Here is a 20,653-nt window from a genome sequence, read left to right on the forward strand (position 1 = left end):
GAAATAGAGCTCCTGCATCAAGTTGAAGAACTAAACGTACTTGATGTGATAAAAGAAGAGGGTCTTAAATATATCGCAGGATATGTCCCGCAGCACATGTTGGTTGGCCAACAGTTGGCTTTAAATCGAAAGCATCGGCAGTTGGGAAAACAATGTTGACCGACATCGTTAAAATGCTTTCCTTTTTTATTATTTCATATTCGAATTAAATATATGATAAGACATTGTAAAAGACATTGATAAAATATATGTTTTGTTTCTTTATAAATTTTATGTTTTGAAATAGCCTGCAGTATTTGTAACCATTTTAGTGTAACATTATTAAGTTTATACGTACCGTTTTTATTTATTTATATAATTTATATCCAAGACAATCTCGATAAACCAAATTTTTCGAGTAGGGTACAAGAGTAAAGTCACCCTTAGGTTTCGAATCGGGGCGTATAAATTTTGTTCTTGGTTGTTCTACTCGAGAAAACGATAGTTTTAGGCTGGTATTCATAGTCGAATCTTATATTTAAGACCGTCTTAAGTTTATCTGAAGATGCTGTATGAATCATTTCATTGGCTATGGAGTATCTGAAGATACACTTAAGACGGTTTTAAATATAAGATTCGACTATGAATACCGGCCCTAAAGCGGGAAGCCTGGAACAAGTTTTTTACCTAAGAAAATAGAAAAATAATATTTTCCATTAAAGAGTAAAATGGACCTTATATTGTTGCTATGGTCTTGAAATTTTTGTTCTGAGTTGTTCTACACGGTTATAAATATATTCTAAATCGACAATGTTGTAATTTATTTTGTTTGGGAAAGAATGTCCAAAAACGATTTTTTCCAAAATTCTTTTTTTTCGATATTTCGTAAAGGTTTTGCCCGATCAATCTAATACTTTGGAATAATGTTTAGAACAACCTGGAACAACCTTTAAAAGTTTGATTTTCGAAAAATGGGGTGCCAGGTAAAAAAATTGTTTTTTTCAATTTTCCGCGAAAATTTTTATTATATAAATTTGATCTTCTGGAACAATTTGGAACAAGTCTAGAACAATCTGGAACAACTTTTAGAATTTCAAAATTTCAAAAATGGGGTGCTAACTTCACACAGGTACCGTCGGGCCAACATGATAAACGTTGGGCAATCAACATAAATCCAATATAAGACCAATGTTTATGTGCTGCTCGGGGTGGCTTCTAGATTTTGGAGTAAATTTTCGTTTTTAGGAACCCCAACAGAATTGTTGACTAATACAGATAATGACTGCAATGACTGGATAAATTATATTTCCAGAGGAAAAATAACCAGCCCTTGTTCGGAGTTATTGGAAACGGCAAAAATCATGGAAAAGTTATTTCATGATTACCACGTACGGTTCTGCTATTTGTAAGGAGCCATGGATTTTTAAAACATTAGCGTCAAAAATTATCAAATTACAAGACAAAAATTGCCTAGTAATACCAAACAAGGTATTATTATGCAGTTTCTTCGTCATTTTAAGAAATTGTAATAATTTTAAAGGTCATGTAAAAATAAGAAAAATACTAATGTTTCAATCTTTTCCATTTTTATGCGCTCTCGACATTTGCGATATTCTAACCAAACGATTTATGTATGCAAGTGGTTACGAACAAAAGCGAACGGCTGCCAACAATGCTAATAAAGAAGCATTAAGGCGAACTGCGCAAAAACATAGAAAACGAATGCAACTTAAGTATTGTATGTCCATTGTTGCATACGATTGCGATAATCCTTCGATCTTCACTACATCATGTATGTAATCAAGTCACACTTGTAGAACCAATGCATTGCAGTCATTACATGTTATTCCGTCTTAAGACATGCGCATATGTGGTGATTGCTCCGCTTCAACTTTATATTCCTCATTTTACAATTTTCAATATAACTTTTTTATTTGCTTACTTTTTATATTGCTACATTAGGTCGAACATCTGAATATTACGAAAAATGAAAAACAATTAAGACAATTAATACAAAAGAAAAAACCGCAGAATTCAAATAAATTCAAAACACGAGATCATCAATTTTTTATTTTATGTGTATCAAATCCGACTTTACGCAACAGATTTCATAAAAACAAAACATGCGGGTGCTGCCGATGATACTTGTTTCGTTATTGTGGCTGTTAGTTTGTAGTGCATATCGTTTTCTTGGGGTGTTTCCGCATCAAGGCAAGAGCAAATTTATTATGCTGGAGGGCCTGATGAAGGGTTTGGCCGATAAAGGACATCAAATCGACATAATCAGTCCGTATCCACAGAAAAAAACCTATCCGAACTATACCGATATCGCAAAATTGTCAGTTCCTCTATCATTAGTGAACAATTTGACATATGAATTTATACAAACAGTGAGCTCGAATATAGCGAAAAGTACGGCGACAGTATTTGGTAATGATGTTTGTGAAGCCCATCTGGGAAATTCGGTAATACAAAACCTGGTGCGCGATCCACCGAAGAATCCACCCTACGACGCGATGATTATGGAGGTATAAAACATTATTTTGTTGTATGTACTCGAAACACACTTTATATTAAAACTTGTAACGAGAATCCATCTCATAATTGCAACGAATAACAATAACAACAATAATAACAATACAAGTTTTCATATAGTTGTCATTAAACTTTAGTTCTTGTGTAAACCCTAGACTTCACTGACATTAATATATCGATTACTATTATCTATATCATAATTTAGAAATTCTCGATTCATTGTTAACGCAATAGTAATTCGAACTTTTAAAAACAACTGACGTTTCTCAGATAGCATAAATTTATTCTGTTTATGTCAGATTTTAAGTTCACCTTGCTTTGCGGCCATCGCCCAGTTGTTAAACATACCGCTGATTGGAGTCAGCACAACGTTGATGTATCCATGGCTTCATGAATTAATCGCTCAGCCCGAGAACCTCGCGATCGTACCGAATATTTATAAGAATGTGAACTTTCCAATGAACTTGTGGCAACGTACATACAATGTTTTCTCCTTTCTCTACTGCAAGTTATATTTCAACTATCTCACTATATCACAAGACGATATAGTGAGAAAGTACTTCGGACCGAACCTGCCAAGCATCCGGAATATGAACCTAGCACTGGTCCTCGTCAACTCTCATATTGCTCTGAATGGGATCCAACCGATGACACCTGCTCTCGTCCAAGTAGGCGGAATCCATATCCGAGAAGACGATACGCCGTTGTCGCATGTATGAAAATCCTTTCGATATCTGAAGCCGGTTTTACTTTTGCTGATTTATGCTTTATCCCTAACAAAACTATCGGATAACACTCGGCTAGATTTATCATCCTTATTGCCTTCTTCTTTCTCACTTTTCGCAAATATCAATGACACTGCTTTTCAAAACAAAAATAAAATTAAAATGAGTCAATCTTCCATAAAATGTTTTACGGATTGTGTGATTTTCAGTTGTATAATAGAAGTGGAACAAAACCAAGAACGGGCGAAAACTTGCCGCGCGATTTTCATCATGTTCCACTTCCAGTATGCATTTAATTTTGTTTTATGCATCTTGCAACTGCTATTTCTTATGAATCACGAAGTGCTATTCCATTAAATATCTTGTGCTTAATTATTGTATCTGTAGGTATTTTATTCGTAAACAGATTTATTATGTGCGCAGTGTTAAGGGCCAAACACACAAAATTCCGTAAGACGTAACGTAAGGATTCGGTCGTCCGTAACCGAATCGAGCAACGCGATTGGTCGAATCCTTACGTTACGTCTTACGGAATTTTGTGTGTTTGGGCCTTTACACATTTTACAGCGGTAAACCACAGGAGAAGAATAAAATTGCGCGCGCAGGTAAACGATATATATATATATACTAAAGGCCGTTTTATAAACCTCTAAAATCATATTCACAAGTTTACAATTCCAACAGTATACATAGTTTTCGTTTAAAGTATGAGGAGAAAAAAACTAGTGGCATGGATCGCAAGAGCATTTAATAATCATTTCTTTACAGGAATTAAAGAAATGGATGGACGATAGTAAAGATGGTTTTGTGTACTTCACTTTCGGCTCGATGGTGCTGATGGAAACGTTTCCGCGCAAAACTTTAGATATCTTTTACGCCTCCCTAGGCAAGATAGCACCCGTTCGAGTTCTAATGAAGATACCGAATCCGAAGAAGTTGCCGCCTGGCTTACCCGAAAATATTCGTACATTCCCTTGGTTGCCGCAACTTAAAGTATTAAGTGAGTCACATCATTCATATTTAATCAATTATGTATTGTATTAATTAAATAATACAAGATTATATAATGTAATTTCATATACATTAAAAGTTTTCATTATTAAATGTTTCTAAACTAGCCACATGTAGGCCGGTATTCATAGTCGAATCTTATATTTAAGACTGTCTTAAGTTTATCTGAAGATGCTGTATGGATCATTTCATTGACTATGGAGTATCTGAAGATATACTTCCCAGCAAACACAAAGTAACAGGTAATATACATGTTAGTTATAATTTCCCACTCATTAATATAAATACAATATAACATACGTGTTATGTAACAATTACATTGTTGAGTGGGAAATTATAACTAACATGTATATTACCTGTTACTTTGTGTTTGCTGGGTTAAGACGGTCTTAAATATAATCCCAGCAAACACAGAATATAACTATTATATATCTCAGAAGTAACACGTAATATAACAGTTGTTATACACTATTAATATTAAGGCTACATAATTTCCTTTTATAACTGTAATATTACTTTGTTTTAAAACTTTATTATAACTGTGTTATTTCCTGGTTATAATAATATAACAGCAATATAAATTGAACATAACACGTGATATTACAAATGCTATATTATTATTACTTTGATGTTATACAACGTGTTATATAGAGATGTTATATTCATTTTATATTATATATATTATAACATGAATATAACATATATATTTAAAATGTTGCCTCTTTTCGTTGTTGGTATCCTTGCGTTCTTTTCAGTTCTTGCTAGTTCTTTCATCGTGTCAGCGTGTTGTTGCGTGGTATGGAAGTGCTCTCTTTATCCAAGGTAATCCTTAATTTCTAACATTGATTAAAAGTATTATTATAAAGACTAACTATTTGTGCATATATTTTTACTAGTACTCTTTAACTTATTGCAGTTAACCTATGTATATGTAATTAAAATGGTGTAGTAGGTTATGTATGCAAAAGTCACATTGCAAGAATACAGTACCGGTCGTCTTCACTTCTACGGAACATTTAGAAATGCTTATCATTATCAAATGTACACAACTCTAAAGATTGATAATGAAATTAAGTATTTCTAAATGCTCCGTAGAAATGGAAATGACTCGGCGTTGCATTCTTGCAATGCGACTTTTGCATCTATTACCATTTTACATATGCATAGATTAACTGCAATAAGTTAAAGAATACTGGTAAAATTATATATGTACAAATATTTAGTTTTCTTTATAATATAATACTTATTTGAATACTTTTAATATTAATGTTACTGTTAGAAAAGATTACCTTGGATAAAGAGAAAACTTCCATACATGCAACAACACACTGTGTATATTTTATATGTATATGTTTAGAGTGCAAAATATAATGATTAAATATTAATATTTTTCCCTTTCCTCTGTAAAAACTGCATCATTATAATAACTATAGCGTGATTGTTATTGTATATGTTACTGTATTAACTTATATATTTTATACATACTAATTCCAGGAAAGGTCTTTGAATTAATTTCGAGCGAAAGCAAATGAAATAGTTTGTTCTCGCTTAGAATTAATTCAAAGACCTTTTCTGGGATTAGTATGTATAAAATATATATTTTCATTCTACAGTTACTATTCAGTTACAAAAAATATAACAGTAATATAACAATTACATAATTTACATCACGATTATATATATGTTATATATTAGGGGTGTGATTTAGTTTTGAGGGTTTTTTTTGCTCAAAAACGCATGTATTTAAATATGATAATGAATGAATACCTTAATCAAATTATTTTCCTTCGTTTTCTATAACTTTTTCCCATCTTTCTGGCAAGAGATGGATTCCACCACGATAAAATGACTCTTCTTTTGAGTTGATCTATTCGTCGACGAATTTTCGCACTTCTTTGAAATTATGAAAGTGTGTATTCTCTAAAGCGTGTTGCATCGACCGGAACAAATAATAATCGCATGGAGCAATGTCCAGAGAATACGCGGGGTGCGGTAAGACTTCCCATTCAAGCTCTAATAGTGTTTGTTTCACTGATAACGCAACGTGAGGTCGAGCGTTAACATGAAGAAGAATCACTTTCCGTCGTTTACTCGCAATTGGTGGTGGTTTTTGGTCCAATGCTTGCTTCAACTTGTACAATTGGTGTCGATAACGATCAGCTGTGACGGTCTTATGCGGATTTAACAGCTCATAGTACACTATACCTTCTTGATCCCACCAAATACAGAGCATTACTTTTCAACCGTGAATATTGCGTCTCGGAGTGGATGTTGATGGTTCGCCTGGATCCACCCATGATTTTCTGCGTTTCGGATTATCAAAATAGATCCACTTTTCATCCCCAGTAACAATCTGAGACAAAAGACTCTTCTTTTTTTGCCTGGCGATCAACGAAATGCAAATGTTCAACCGGTTCGCAATGGCACTTTCCGATAATTCATGTCGAACCCATTTCCCTTCTTTCTGAATTTTTTCCATTTCATGTAAATGTTTGGTAACTGTTGTACGATCAGCATTTAATGCTCTGGCAAGTTCTGAAGTGGATTGTGTTGGATTTTCGTGCAATAATGCTTGGAAATCTGCATTTTCAAGCTTTCTTGGTTGTCCCGAGCGTTCTTTGTCCTTCACATCAGTATCACCACTTTTAAAGCGTCTAAACCAGTATTCACACGTCTTAATTGATGGGGCAGAATTACCATAAGTTTCCACAAGAATTCTATAACCCTCAGCCGCAGTTTTCTTTTGATTAAAAAACAAAAGCAACGCATGTCAAAAATGCTCTTTCGGAAGTTGCATTTTTACGATGATATAAACACGACTGTTATTGCATCTATTGCTATAATGCTACTAAATGTCATGGATAATGTCAACACTGTAAGAAACAACAGTTATCGGAAACAGCTATTGGAACAAACTGACACTACAGCCATCTGTTGCAAAACCCTCAAAACTAAATCACACTCCTAATAATTATTCGCTAACTTTGTTAAGAGTATATAACGTGTTACATACGTATTATATTCACGTTATATAATTGTAACATGTGTGAATAGGAAATTACTACTAACGTGTATATAACTTAGTACATCTATGTAATATTGCGTTTTACATTCCGTTTTATTACGGTAATGTAATAGTTATATACCCGTGTTTGCTGGGAAGATTCGACTATGAATACCGGCCGTAATTACTATTCACATAAATGTTATGAAACATGCAAATGGCATGTGTCTTTTATCTGGGTTATTTTGTAGAACTTACGGAACCTTACTTGAAACAATACAATGTTATAGAAATATTACTTCGCCAGTGGAGTCCTTAAATTGCTAATATTTTAGTGAATCGATCACTCCTGGCAATGATCTCGATGGTATGAGCGAATATTATTTATTCATATTGTTACATTTCGTATTCTAATTAGAATGGCTGTGTTTTAAGTCTGATAAACCCCGTTGGCGCACAGTTGCACAGTTTGCTTCAATTTGATATCTCATAACATCGAGATCATTGCCAGGATTGATCGATTCACTAAAATATTAGCAATACAATGTTCTAGATCATCCCAATATAAGAGCTTTCATTACTCATGGTGGGATGATGGGCACTATTGAAGCAATAGCCTATGGTGTTCCCATGATTGGTATGCCACTATATTTGGATCAGTATAACAACATCAACGCTAATGTCGCGAAAAACGTTGCTGTGAAACTGGATGTCTATAAGATCACTGAAAAAGACATGGATACAGCCCTGAATGCGATTTTGCATGACCCGCGATACATGTAAGAGAGTATTATCTTATCTTATCTCATTAGCATACATACAACCAATTATAATAAGGTATGAGCAACATATTATTGCGTATTTCATATCTTGTACTTCCTCCTACATAATAGGTATGCATGATTAAGTGGTACAATTTGCTCTTGACAGTTTATCATTTTTTATCTAACTTTAGTGCGCGCTATATATATTTATATATTTATTGTTATTATTATTGTTGTTGCATTTGCATGGTTTGTTTTCGTTATCATCACTTTGACTCTCTGTCCTGATTGCTATTTGATAATATTCGACTTCTTTTGTGTTCATTTTAGAGAGAATGTTAAAAATTTGTCCCAAAGATTCCACGATCAACCGCTTAGTCCTATTGACACTGCGAATTACTGGATCGACTACGTGATTAAATACGGCGAAGATGTCTTACGATCGCCCGCCATGGATTTGGCCTGGTGGCAAATATACCTCATCGATGTGGCCGCGTGTCTTTTGCTTTGCGCGGCAGCCATTATTACGCTTGCGGTGTTCATTATTGTACATTTTGTGATGAAGATGACAAATAGAAATCATTATAGGTTGTTACATTCGAAGAAGACTAATTAGTTGGGTCAATTCGAGAGAAGTATTAGAATAAAAGAAATAACATTATGTAATGAGTCATGGAAGGCAATTAAGGTTTAGCAGATTTCTACTGGAAATTATACTATTATAATATTAGAAATATTTGTTCCATCATATGCTAATATAATATAATATAGTGTAAGAGTACAATTGGTTTAAAATAGTCGATCTTTATTTGTAAAAGTATACAGTGTCGATTTGTGTCCGAACGGTCACTCGCGCTATTGTCTAAATATAATGTTTAATTCGCACAAGAACATATATATATCCGTGTTCGAGAATTAAACATAGAATTAAAAAAATGATGCGTATAAAAGAAAAAAAGAAAACAAAATGAGAAAAATTACTAATACTAAAAAATAAATATGTATATTTTTATTTATTATGTAATTCCAGTGCATATGTGTGTATATATATATATATATATATGTATTATATAATATTAATATAGTTTTCAAAATTTATTTAGTTTCCAAAATTTTTCTTTCCTCTCAGTGTTTAATATACATAAATCTATATTTAATATACATAAACATGAAAAAAATCAATTTTCATTGTACAATAATAATATAACCTCGAATTGAAATTGCCGCGACAAGATGGCGGTATCTGGCTTCAATCTCTCATTGGCTGTTACAAAAAGATGCGTACGAACACATCTGGGGTGCGTTCGGGGAGACGCTATTAGCGCTATGTAGCGCTGATAGTGAGCTTCCCGAACACAGCCCTGGTATTCTTCCACCATGATTCCGGCTAACTACCGAGTAATAAACATTTAATTACAATTAACTGAGGGACTCGCAAACCTTTTTAATCACACTTCATTACTCTACAAACAAAATACAAACGATTCCATACAAAAATATCGTTTGAAGTTATTCCGGTTAATCTGTTCCGGCTAAATACATTAAGCAAAAATAATTAATTAATTACAATTAACTGAAGGACTCACAAACCTTTTTAATCACACTTCATTACTCTTCAAACGAAATACAAACGATTGCATATAACAGTTACTTAAAATTACGTTCAATTCCGGTTAAGTGTATACGAATATTACGTATTACGCACAACTCGATGCGTCGAAGTTCAAATCGCACTTAGCATCGCGCTTATTCCGGCGAATTTCGAATCGGAATTTTCACCGGCGAACTGTAGCGCGCGCTTACGAACGAGCGAGCGATCGATCGATAGATCGCGCTCGGCGCTCTCGATCGCGCGATCGACATCACGTTCGAGCATAGCAACCTCAGCAGCAGCAGCAGTCTAGACTGGCCTAACCGTGCTCGTACGTTCGCCGCGACACGGCACACACAACGTTATTATTATTACGCCCCTCCCACCACCCCTCATCGTAGTTGTCCGGCGCGGCTGTCCGGAGTTTCGCGAGTTCCCGGCGAACGCGGCCGATCTCCGTGCACGCGGCTGGTGCGAGAGAGCAGCAGGAAACGGCACGGCGATCCCCGGTCGCCGAGCGTCAGCGTCATCGTCATCGTCGTTGTTCGCCTAGCATCGTCACCCGCGGGCAGTCCTCCCCCCCCCGTGCCGCTCGAGCACCTACCTCGTGGCCGCGAGGAGTTCCGCGAGGGCGACGGTGAAGCGCGTGTCCACCTCTCGTCATTTCCATCGCCCGCCGCTCGACGAGCGCAACGTCAAGTGAGTAAGCGTCTTTCTTTCTCTCTTTCCGTCTCCGTCTCTCTTTCTCTTTCTCTCCGTTCTCGCTCCCTCTCGCTCGCTCTCTCTCTCTTCTGCCTCTTCTCTGTCGGAGCACCGCGCTCGGGTTTTCTCTCGTCCCGCACGATCGGCAGGCGAACGACAGTTCGGGCCTTCCTCGGAGCCGACGCCTGGTTGGAATCCGTGCCCGCACGGCGATCAGAGAATCGTGCGCGTGGTCCCTTCGCTCGCGGAGGTATCTCGCTCCAGTCTATTTTTCGCCTTGTCTTGAATGTCAGTTTTCACGTTCTGTGGTGCGAACGCGCCGGCTCGGAGCAGTCCTGCATGCGGTTACACGTGCTTCCTGGATTGACTCACCGGGAGAGGCGTCCTCTAGCAAAAAAGTCGTAGCGATTGCTCGCACGGAAAGGACATCCTCTCTGCGCGGAACTCTCGTCTGTATCATGTGCGTGCCTCTGTTTCCGCCAATTTGTGTTCTTTGTGTCAACTCGTGCGCACTCTTTGTACGCCCTATTAATTATGTCGTAATCTTGCTTGTTAATCTCGCACGCTTGCTTATCAAATGCTCAAAAGATATCGGGCTGATGTCAGAGACATAACCCCCTAACGCGCGGTTACAAGGTTCACAAAGATACACGTAACTTGGTTAAGTACTTGGTACGTGTTAGCGTTTGAACGTATCATCATCATCGATCAGCTTTCAATCAGACGCGTGTTTAACGCTTTCTCGAATTTGTGTGCAGAGATTGCAGCCACAGGCCTCGTCGTCGTCGTCGGGGTGCCTTGGGACATGAGACGTAGGAACAGCGAGGAGAGAGAAGAAGTGGCAGAACGCTTGTGGAAGAACGGATGCTCGCGACACACGAGGAGGCGCAGGGGAGAATGATATAGAGATCGGGACGAGATGCGTCTCGCCGTCACGCATGAATAATTATCACGGCGTCCATATCACGCGTCGCTGTCGAGGAGCTCCAAAGGTCCATTCAGCCTCAGCCTTCGACGCAGCATCATCATCCATCGTTGCAACGCATCGCACCGCACCGCACCGCATCTCGTGTACACCGCATATATATATAGGGCATAATAATCTCTCGGAGCGATTTCATTCGTCAAAACTAAAGATACATATAGATAGTTTTTTAACCAAGAGAGCAAATCGTTATTTTTAATAATCGAACTCGCGAGGGAGAATCAAATCGAGATTATAATCGAGATAAATAGATACGGTATCGTCGACATTCTCGCATTTTTGGGGATCCCGGATCGGCGAATGATGCCGCGGACAATTCGGGGCTGCGCTTTAACGAACGAGAGCGGTCTCTGATAGCACCCTGAAAGCGAAGGAGGCGATAGTTGAGCAGCAACGAGTCTCTCGCACAAGAGGATGATGCGTAAGGGCCGAGAGAGATTACGTTCTGCGACGATCGTGACGCCCTGCGAAGTAGCCCACGTCCGCTGCGTGCCATGTACGGCCACGTGTCAGTAAGCTCTCCGAGTGACTCTCGCTGACGGATCCGCTGTGGGTCCGCGAGATCGTCTCCCCGACTCGGCGCAGGACTACGTCCGGGAAGATCGGAGGCGCGAAGACGAAGACCGGCGCGGTGCTGTCTCGCGCGCAGAGATCCGAGCGGAAGATTTTGTGCCTGGTACAGAAATTGATGATATCGATGATGTCTCGGCTTTCGCGAAACCGGAGAAATACCAATTCGCATTATACCGGAAATTAATCTATCTGCGTCGCGTACATCAGAGTACGTGAATCACGTTGATAATGTTTCTCGAAGAAACAAAATTCAGACTGCCAGTCGACCAATCGCTTTGACAATTTCGCGCGCGCGTCGTTCTGTACGTTCAGTACATATCGGAGATAATTAACGCTCGTTTGCACGATAATTAATATATCTCGTGAGATTTTTATAGACTATTATTGTCATTCCGTTGCTATTTTTATCGTCGTTCAGCGAATTAATGATTCAAGTACAAGTAAGACAAAGCATGGTCAGTGACTTAACGTCTCATGAGTCACTGCATTTTCGCACTCTCTTGCACGGAGCGCGGGAATTTTCGGCGAATTATCGCATAATATGCAGCAGCGAGCGCGAATCGCGAAGGTCGCTTAAATTAGTATTCCCAAGACTCAATCTTTGTGTTCATCCAGGCTTATTTAGACTTCATGACTCTCGTGATGCATCCTTTCGACCGAGTGCTTCGCGCGACTTAACTTCGCACTTCTGCTTCTGCTTTTCAGACACCGAGGCTACGACGAAGTCCTAATGCTGAAAGGAAGCTTCTCGCCATACCCCGACACTCACAATGAAGAAGAGTCGTCTTATGTAACGCTCAGCAATGGGCCGCATGGTAAGCGTGGGCTTGTGTCGTCGCGGTAATATGCATATTACCGCGATAATCAGGCGCGTCACTCTCTCGCACCATTTCGGATTTAATTCGCTCGTTAATTCGCCTCGTTTCTTCTCGTTACAGCCTATACAGCCGATTCCACGAGCACGGAACACAACTCGTACAGCCACGTCCTCGTAGACGCGTACTGCGTAACGCCCGTCTTCTGCAAGCACTGTGAGTGACGCGTTATTATTATGTTACGGCTTACACGCGGTCGCCTCGGCGATTCTATATCGAGTTACAGTTTCTCAAAGCGACGTATCGTCGAAAAGAATTCGCGTCCTTGTTATTTCTTCTCTCTTCTTCTTGTTTGTTTGCCGTAATAAGCGCGCGCGCGCGCGCTTAAGCCGCGTCTGAGGAACATCCTGGCGCGTAAAACGGATAAAGAATATAAAAGAATATTTTCTCTTGTCGGTGCATAATAGAACACTGAAACCCTTTCTGTTATAGGTGAAGATTATATCTGGGGCACCGGGAGAGTAGGGGTCAAATGCAAAGGTAAGTCTCCCTCAATTATCAGACGTGTGTATGACTCGATGTAAAAGCTGCTCATTGTGCCCGCTCATTCGTGTCGGACGTATATATCGACTGTATATTTTGTGATGCAAGGCGCATAGGTATACCTGCTAGAGCTCTGTATTTACATAACGAGCTCGAAGATAGGTTTCTTCAGCGCTGAAAATAGCCTTTATGCGAGTATCGTCGAGTATCTGTTTATTCGAGTGGGCTAAAGAGACGGAAAGAAACGCATCATCTTTGATAATCATCCAGGCTCCCACCGACCACGCCGCCCGCGATCTGTAATGATAGTCACGCATCGCGCGTTTACTTGTAAACAGAAAGGATTTAAGTAACGATCAATTCTTACATTTTGCTGCATTCAGCGGACTCAACGTTGGACTCGACGCTACCGGATTTTCCGCTAAATGAAATTCAGCTCCGGTCAGCTGAGTGCAGCAATTGCTCGAAATTAGAGAGATTAGCAAGGCTTAGATTGATTAGGAAGACTGCATCGCTGTCTCGTGTTGTATATACGATCGAGATATTTATCTGTGAAATTATTTATAGAACTGTCTGTCGACTAGCCAAGTGTGCGTTCTCACTTTTATTGCAGCACTATCATTATTAATATCATCGTTATCGAAGAAACGATATTAATACTATCACTCTTAATGATACTGTCGCCACTATTATTACCGCTTTATCAGGGATTGCAAAACATTGTGGTACGCGCGCGTGCTCGCTCATGCGTTGTATATGTATATATATATTGTACATTATGTTCCATATCGTGTTATATCATTATATCATTACGTCATTATCGTCACTATTATTATCAGCGTTACTAACATTGTTGGTACACGATATATTATCACTCACGTCGCGCTGCTCCGCAGCTTTTCAGCGTTAACGGTATCTGGAGTGAGGAGTTCCGCGGGACGTATATTCTTACCGGCGCCGCATCTGCCGGCTTTGCGTTATCCAGAATTGATTTCTCGCGCACCAACATCCCGGTATCCGCGGGAACCAGTTTGGTAGCTCGAATTTTTCAATTAGCCCTCGCCGGTCTATCTCTAATACGGTCACGACGTGTATATGGGAGGCGCCTTCTACGCCATACGCCGTACGAGGGATTAGCATACGCGTATGTTTCGTCATTATTTCAGACATGGTCCGAATAAATTATCGCCCGGAAACAATACATCCGCCACCTACGGCGTGTTGCGGCGTCGCGACGCTTCCCGCTCGGAGCTCCCCGCCCCTCGAGCCGCACACTCGAGCTGGATCACACTTGCGGCGGTAGCCCCAAGTTTTGCGGGATCCACGCGTGGATCCCCGGTGGATCATCGATTTCACGTGGATCACCGTCGAGGGCGGCACCGTAGCATAGTAACACGCCGGCGACCCATGCCGATTTCAAGAGCGGTGCGCTATCGTGTCCCCCTTCACCGTCGCGTTCTCGCCGCGTCGGTTTCTTTCCCGAAACTCCGCGGCCCTCTCCGGGTCCCTCCGATCCCTCTCCGCGGCCTCTTCGACATCGTGCAAGTCAGGCCCGTATCTAATCAGGGCGCAGGTTTCCGCTTGAAGTGATTCAGGATTGCGGGTCCCTCGTGCTCCCAGGACTGGCTTTCCTCGCTCTTTCTCATCTGTGCAGTTTTCATGATTTCTCAAAAGAGAGAATTGATTTGATTTCTCAAAGAGATAATGCAGATAAATTATTGAGAGATAATTAAATAATCAGATAAGACAATGGCTGTGAATATTATGTAAAGTTTTAAATATACGTATGATTAAGAAGATAGGTGTATATATGGAAATATACATAAACAGACACAGAAGCCGTAACAAGAAAAATAGAATTTGTTTTTAATATTGGGACATGTGAATGCACAAACATAGTTTTGTTGCTAATATATGCTAAATATTTCATGCATAATTCTAATTTCGCGTATTTCTTACTGTACATAATTATGCATATATATATCATGGGACATGTGTGTATCGCAGTTTGATTTTTCTAATCTAATCTAACGGCCAGATCATTGATACCTGTCGTCTACAAGCGACGAACAAAAGTCATTTGCAAATATATGCTGCAATTATTATGTGCAAAGCAAATATTTTGTGATAACATGCAAAACACGCGACACGCAGGGCATATCTTTGCTTTGTGCTTCAACTATAATGCTTTCGCCGTCCCGTCTCTTGTGCTTTTAGCTTATCCACATTATTTCCTATCTCTTTCACGTGACAGTTTTATTCGTCTTGCTGTCTGCCTTGTATAAGTGAATTCGGGTTGTAATTAGATCAAATAGCCGGCTCGTTTCGCCGCATGGACACGCTCCGTGCTGACACTATCGATTACTCGGCCGGATTATATTATATCACGAACGAGCACCGACTAGCAACTGATGATTCTGTTTAATTCGGATCTGATCGACTGCAGTGTTATATCACCTGTCGCGTAACGTGTCGCAAGTACAAATCAAATGGCGAATCCACTGATCATCTCCTCTCCGTTTCAATTTTAATGACCCGATGGCCAACGGGAAGTCAAATCATTCTTGAAAATTTCGGGGATCATTATTCAGTGTTAAGCTAACGTCAGCCTATGCGCGATTCGTAATTCGTGATTTGTAGAAATTCATTGGACATTCGGGAAAATTCGTTATTCGTCAGTGTAAACCTTCCACTATTCGCGATTCGCAGTACATTATTCACATTTCGAATGGATTGATTCGTAATGATTCACATCCTTTGGGTTTCGTCAAAAAACCGCTCGGCTAGCGAATCAGTACGAACATGACGAATCGACGAATTTTCCCTCCACACCATACTTCACAAATATATGAATTATGAATCGCGCATCATCTGGCGCTAGCTTTACTTCTCATTGTCCAACATCGCGTGCAACTGAGACTCGAGTGAATATTTAAATGTGAAACTGTCAAGTGAATTTTCGAGTAAAAATACAATCCGCTAGCAGGAGCGCGAGGATGACATTAATATATAAGCCTAGCAATAATTTTTCCATACTTCCCGTTCGAACGTAAGAACCAAGATACGGCATTCGCTTCAGCGACAAGCTTCGAGTCTCCCGAGGATTTTGCATCTCATTGCCGTGGAACTTTATCGTATTGACATTTGTTCGATATGCGTGCAGTGACAAGTCCGCGCGTAAAGTTACTCCGAAAAAATACTACGGGAACCGGCGGGATCCGGTTTGCGGAGCGCAAGGGTTAATTGTATTTTTCAAGCTTTTGCCGTTCCCGCAAAAATCGCGCGCGCACACGCGCGCGCGACAACGGCGGTTTTATACGCTCGAGGTGTTTCACTCTCGCTGGGAGTAGTGTGACACGCTCGCGCGAGTGTGGCCGTTCGCTCGCGATGAAATAGTGCTGGCACGTGGTAATCCTTGAAAATCGGCGTGTTCGATTATATACATATATATGAACCGCGAACAGGCAGTCAGGCGAGCGAGCGAGCGAGCTAGCAAGATGTATTCGTATGCCCACGCAACGCAGCATTTGCATCAAACGACGAATGAGCCGCTCGTCGTTGATGCATGTATTTCCGTTTTTAATGGCTAATTTTTTATTTAGCACACGTTCTCGGCGAACGAATCGGCGAAGAGATAAATAGGAAGAGATACGTGGAAACAGATAGATAGATAAATAGATATGTGAACAACTACATTTTTTATCTATCTTTTTCATCTTGACAATGTCTAGATTGATCGTTCATACATATTGATACGTTTAGTCTTCGTCGCGCGATGAAATATTAATTGATTGCGTAATGAAAGCCGCACTTACGCGCGACGTCCCGAGTCCGCGAAATCTTTGAAGAGAATTTAATTGGTCTCGTTTGCTTCTGCGTGCACATTCCGCTAAATTTTCTCGGTACGTTGTTACGAAGGCGCGCGCGGATTGCGCGTCCGCTCCGCCGCGTTTCTTGCCAAATTGCGATCAGCTGCTTGGGCATAAATCTCCGACCGATGTCAACGAGGGAATACTGTCGCGGAATAAGCCCGTGCGAGAGGAGCACGGGGCGACGGGGCCGAGAGAATTTATTGTGTATTCTGGGATAAATCCCATAAGTGCATTGAGACGCGGGGCGAGTCCGTAATAATTATGGATAGACAGAAATGTACAGTAACACGGACGCACGTTGTATTACTTTGTATCACCGTATGAGTTATATCAATCTTCTGTAGTACGTACATCTTTCATGAAGATGTAATAATTATTTACGAGAATATGCGTAAAAGTCTTTTCTTCATATTTACAGAAACCTTTAATTCTTTAATTATTTGATTTTTGATAAGCAGTCCGACAATTAAATTATCCAACTAAGCTAAAACTCGTCTCAGATTAACTGAAATATAAAATCTTGTTACTTATTTTCTGTCTCTTTTAAACCTTGAGCTTCGAGGATCTAATCAGTAAATATTAATGTTCATCGATTTCAGTTATATCAGATTTTTTATTTTCAGAAGTCGCATTTAATAATGAAAAAGGGAAGCGCGATCTCGTCCAATCCTTAAAATTAATTGACTCAGGAACGGTAAAAAAATATTCCTCGCCCGGGAAGCCTGTTATCCTCGCGTTTCGTGCAGCCAAGGGCGAATCGCGATGCATCGACAACTCCGTCAGTAAGACTGGTTAAAAATAAAAAAATGGAAAAGGAGAAAAAAGAAGGGAAAAAAGGTACATCGTGGGTCCGCGATGCGCTTCGCTTCCTCGCTTCGCGCACGAAGCTGCTCCGAAGGACAATCGAACGGGGTCAAAAGTCCTCGCGTTGCTACGCGAAACGTTGCGAAGCCATGGAAACTAGCTGGTCGCGCAGGCGCCTCGCATTTTCCCCTCCGGATTTCCCTACGACTCCCCTTCACCCCTGTCTTCCTTGCTTTCCGGTCGAGCAAGCCGCGAGTTTTCCCGCTTCTCGGCCTCCAACGTCGAAATCTGATCGCTTCTTCTCGAGGCGTAACGCACTTTGCGTTTATCCGACATCCTGTACATTTGATATGGCAAATATTAACTTCCCCTGTGTTGCACTGTGCTGATCTATCTTTGTACTTTGCTTGCATCACCACGCTTTTTGCCAGCTAAGAATTTTATTCTTCATAAACATTTTATTCGCAATTTTAGATTCCATTCCATTCCATTCTATTTTGGGATAAGAATTGATTAATTTACGTCACTCTTCAAACTATTTCAATTAAATATTCGTTCATCTCTGATACCTTTAAATTAATTAATCAAAAATCAGATTTCAAAACGCCGAAATTAGAATATATGTAAAGTCTCTTGATGATCAGCGAGATCATTAATCTACGAAATAGAAAAAGATTGTCCGATTATTTGCTGCTATTCCTGACTTTGCGTGAATCTTGTAACGCTTATTCGTAGGATGTGCTCATTGGCCGTTTAATTGCGAGCCTCGTGTTTAATAACTGAAATTTAATAACTGATACCACGGCCGCGTTAAATGTGCTAAATGAAAGTAAGAGTAACAGTAAACAAGTCAATAGTGGAAAACCGTGTCGGCGGACGATGCATCGTTTGCCTCTCAAGGGTGCATGTGCAGCGGCGCAGGTGAAAATGTCGATGTCGCAACGGCCGCGGCTGTTAACCGCTATGAAAGAACGAAAGTCGTGTTCTTGACTTGCTGCAAAACTTTCTCATCGTTCAACATTACCACACGCTGCATCTCCTCTTAGGCTTTCATTGATCATCGATACTCTCTGATCATTAATTTCCCTCTCTGTCTTTCACGAACAATAAATCCTGGAATTCGTTGTTCTTCCAATCAAAATCCGGATACAGCGACAAGCACAGCGACACGACATATACAGGCAGAAGCACTAAAAATAAATATCGTGTCGTTTTTGTCATTTACAACTTCTGGAAGCAATGAAAATCATGGCGTGTGCGAAATGACGTTTTCGCCCGGTTGTGCGAGCGTGTGTGATAGTGATCGATCGGTGAACGACGTATATTGGGTCAAACAGCGCGATCTAAGTTCACCATACGACGGCTAAAAATGGTGCCGCTGTTCATTGACTTCAAGGATGACTTCAATCAATTATTTGCAACCAGGCATAGTCTGCGTAATTTTCCCAATCGCATTCTAAAAAAAGATCGTACTTGCAATCGTAGACGTTGATCCTTTGCATTGTCTCTGATGTGTCCGTCACGCTACAATTCGTCGGTTGCATGCAATAATTAGCGTGACACGATAAGTAATCTGCTATTGCATCTGATCTGCGAATATTAAGAATTCGTGTTCTTTCGTTGTCTCGTGACAACTAGATCTTATCAACCTGATATCGAGCAGATGCTCATGTATCATTCTCCTGAAATCGCATTTATTTTATTTCATTTATGGAGAGAAAAAGATCTCTCTCTCTCTCTCTTTCATTCTCACTTTTTCTCTCAGTATCTCTATAAATAGTTAATAAAATTATTCTTTAAATTTGCATTTTCCATATAAGTATAATATAATTCATGTCAAAGATTTCGGTGTCTCATCTGAAAAAGTTAATCTTCTACATGACACTTTATCCATTTCTTCTTTCTATTAGTGACAAGCTAAAGCGAAAGCTGCTCTATAAAAAACAAAGGCTCTTAATAACATCGATTTCTTGCAGTCTTTGTACGCTAGTTTGTACATACGTTTGTTTATGTGCTATTGATTGCACCGTGTGCTTATTTGTCCACACGAGAACGATATCCCGCAATACCTCTTGCGATCGAATCTTGCGATCGTTTGCAAAATTTTGCCGTACAACTAGATGATATCGGTTTTATTCGCCGTAGTAACTTCCGCATTGGTTTGTCGCATCCCGCGCGTACCATCAAACGCACTTCATTTCACACGCTCGATAGCCTTTTGATAGTTGATTGGCAGTGCCTGCAGTCTATGGCCTTAATCGACCGATTTCCAACGACAAAACCTTTCTCTTCTGCACCATTTGTACGATTTACTGTTGCGCTTCGGGTCGTGCAATTATCGCCAGCCCTTCCTGAAAATCGTTTTGTCCCATCCACATACACAAGAGCGATGTAATCGTCGAAGACTCCATTTGCTTCCTGACAAATTCGCAGTCGCGAAAAGTAAAGGCACGTTGACGTGCTCTCTCTCTTTCTCTCTCTCCGATCGTTTAATTAAATTCCGATTTGCACGAGCATTTTACAAGCAGGTCTTTTAAATCGAAATTCCACTTGCAAATTAATTGTTTCTTGTTTTTCACCCTCGCAATGCTCGATCATTTGCTACTCGATAATTTTAATATTAAATAGAAGCAATGAAAAGACAGAAAATAGTATTGCATGACTGCGTTAGAATTTGTGAAAGTTAGCTATTATTCTAACTAACAATAAACTATTATTCTAAGAGAAGTATTATATTTGTTATTGAAATT

At 39.8% G+C, this 20,653-nt stretch overlaps 2 protein-coding genes across 7 annotated transcripts in view; both read left to right on the forward strand.

Annotated features, from left to right (window-relative positions):
- Positions 1–832: 832 nt before the first annotated feature.
- On the forward strand, positions 833–8,752 carry LOC105284406 (UDP-glucuronosyltransferase 2C1). The gene is made up of 5 exons (XM_011347872.3): positions 833–2,507; positions 2,814–3,227; positions 4,008–4,239; positions 7,808–8,033; positions 8,349–8,752. Exons 1-5 carry the CDS (start codon positions 2,103–2,105, stop codon positions 8,632–8,634), a joined length of 1,563 nt encoding a protein of 520 aa, XP_011346174.2. The 5' UTR covers positions 833–2,102; the 3' UTR covers positions 8,635–8,752.
- A 1,131-nt stretch (positions 8,753–9,883) lies between these two features.
- Positions 9,884–20,653, forward strand: part of LOC105284404 (phosphatidylinositol 3-kinase regulatory subunit alpha) — a 55,349-nt gene continuing 44,579 nt past the window's right edge. Inside the window, exons 1-5 of one of the 6 annotated variants that reach the window (XM_026968118.1) lie at positions 9,884–10,308; positions 11,070–11,303; positions 12,575–12,684; positions 12,808–12,900; positions 13,177–13,224. In XM_026968118.1, the coding sequence (XP_026823919.1) occupies positions 12,600–12,684; positions 12,808–12,900; positions 13,177–13,224 (226 nt within the window). In that variant the 5' untranslated portion in view covers positions 9,884–10,308; positions 11,070–11,303; positions 12,575–12,599. Of the gene's footprint in view, positions 10,313–10,416; positions 10,562–10,611; positions 10,772–10,827; positions 10,984–11,069; positions 11,973–12,574; positions 12,685–12,807; positions 12,901–13,176; positions 13,225–20,653 lie in introns of those variants that run through there. The other 5 variants (XM_026968114.1, XM_026968113.1, XM_026968115.1 and 2 more) reach the window with 5 other exon arrangements.

The sequence above is a fragment of the Ooceraea biroi genome, chromosome 3 (genome assembly GCF_003672135.1).
Source record: "Ooceraea biroi isolate clonal line C1 chromosome 3, Obir_v5.4, whole genome shotgun sequence".
Classification (NCBI taxonomy): Eukaryota; Metazoa; Arthropoda; class Insecta; order Hymenoptera; family Formicidae; genus Ooceraea; species Ooceraea biroi.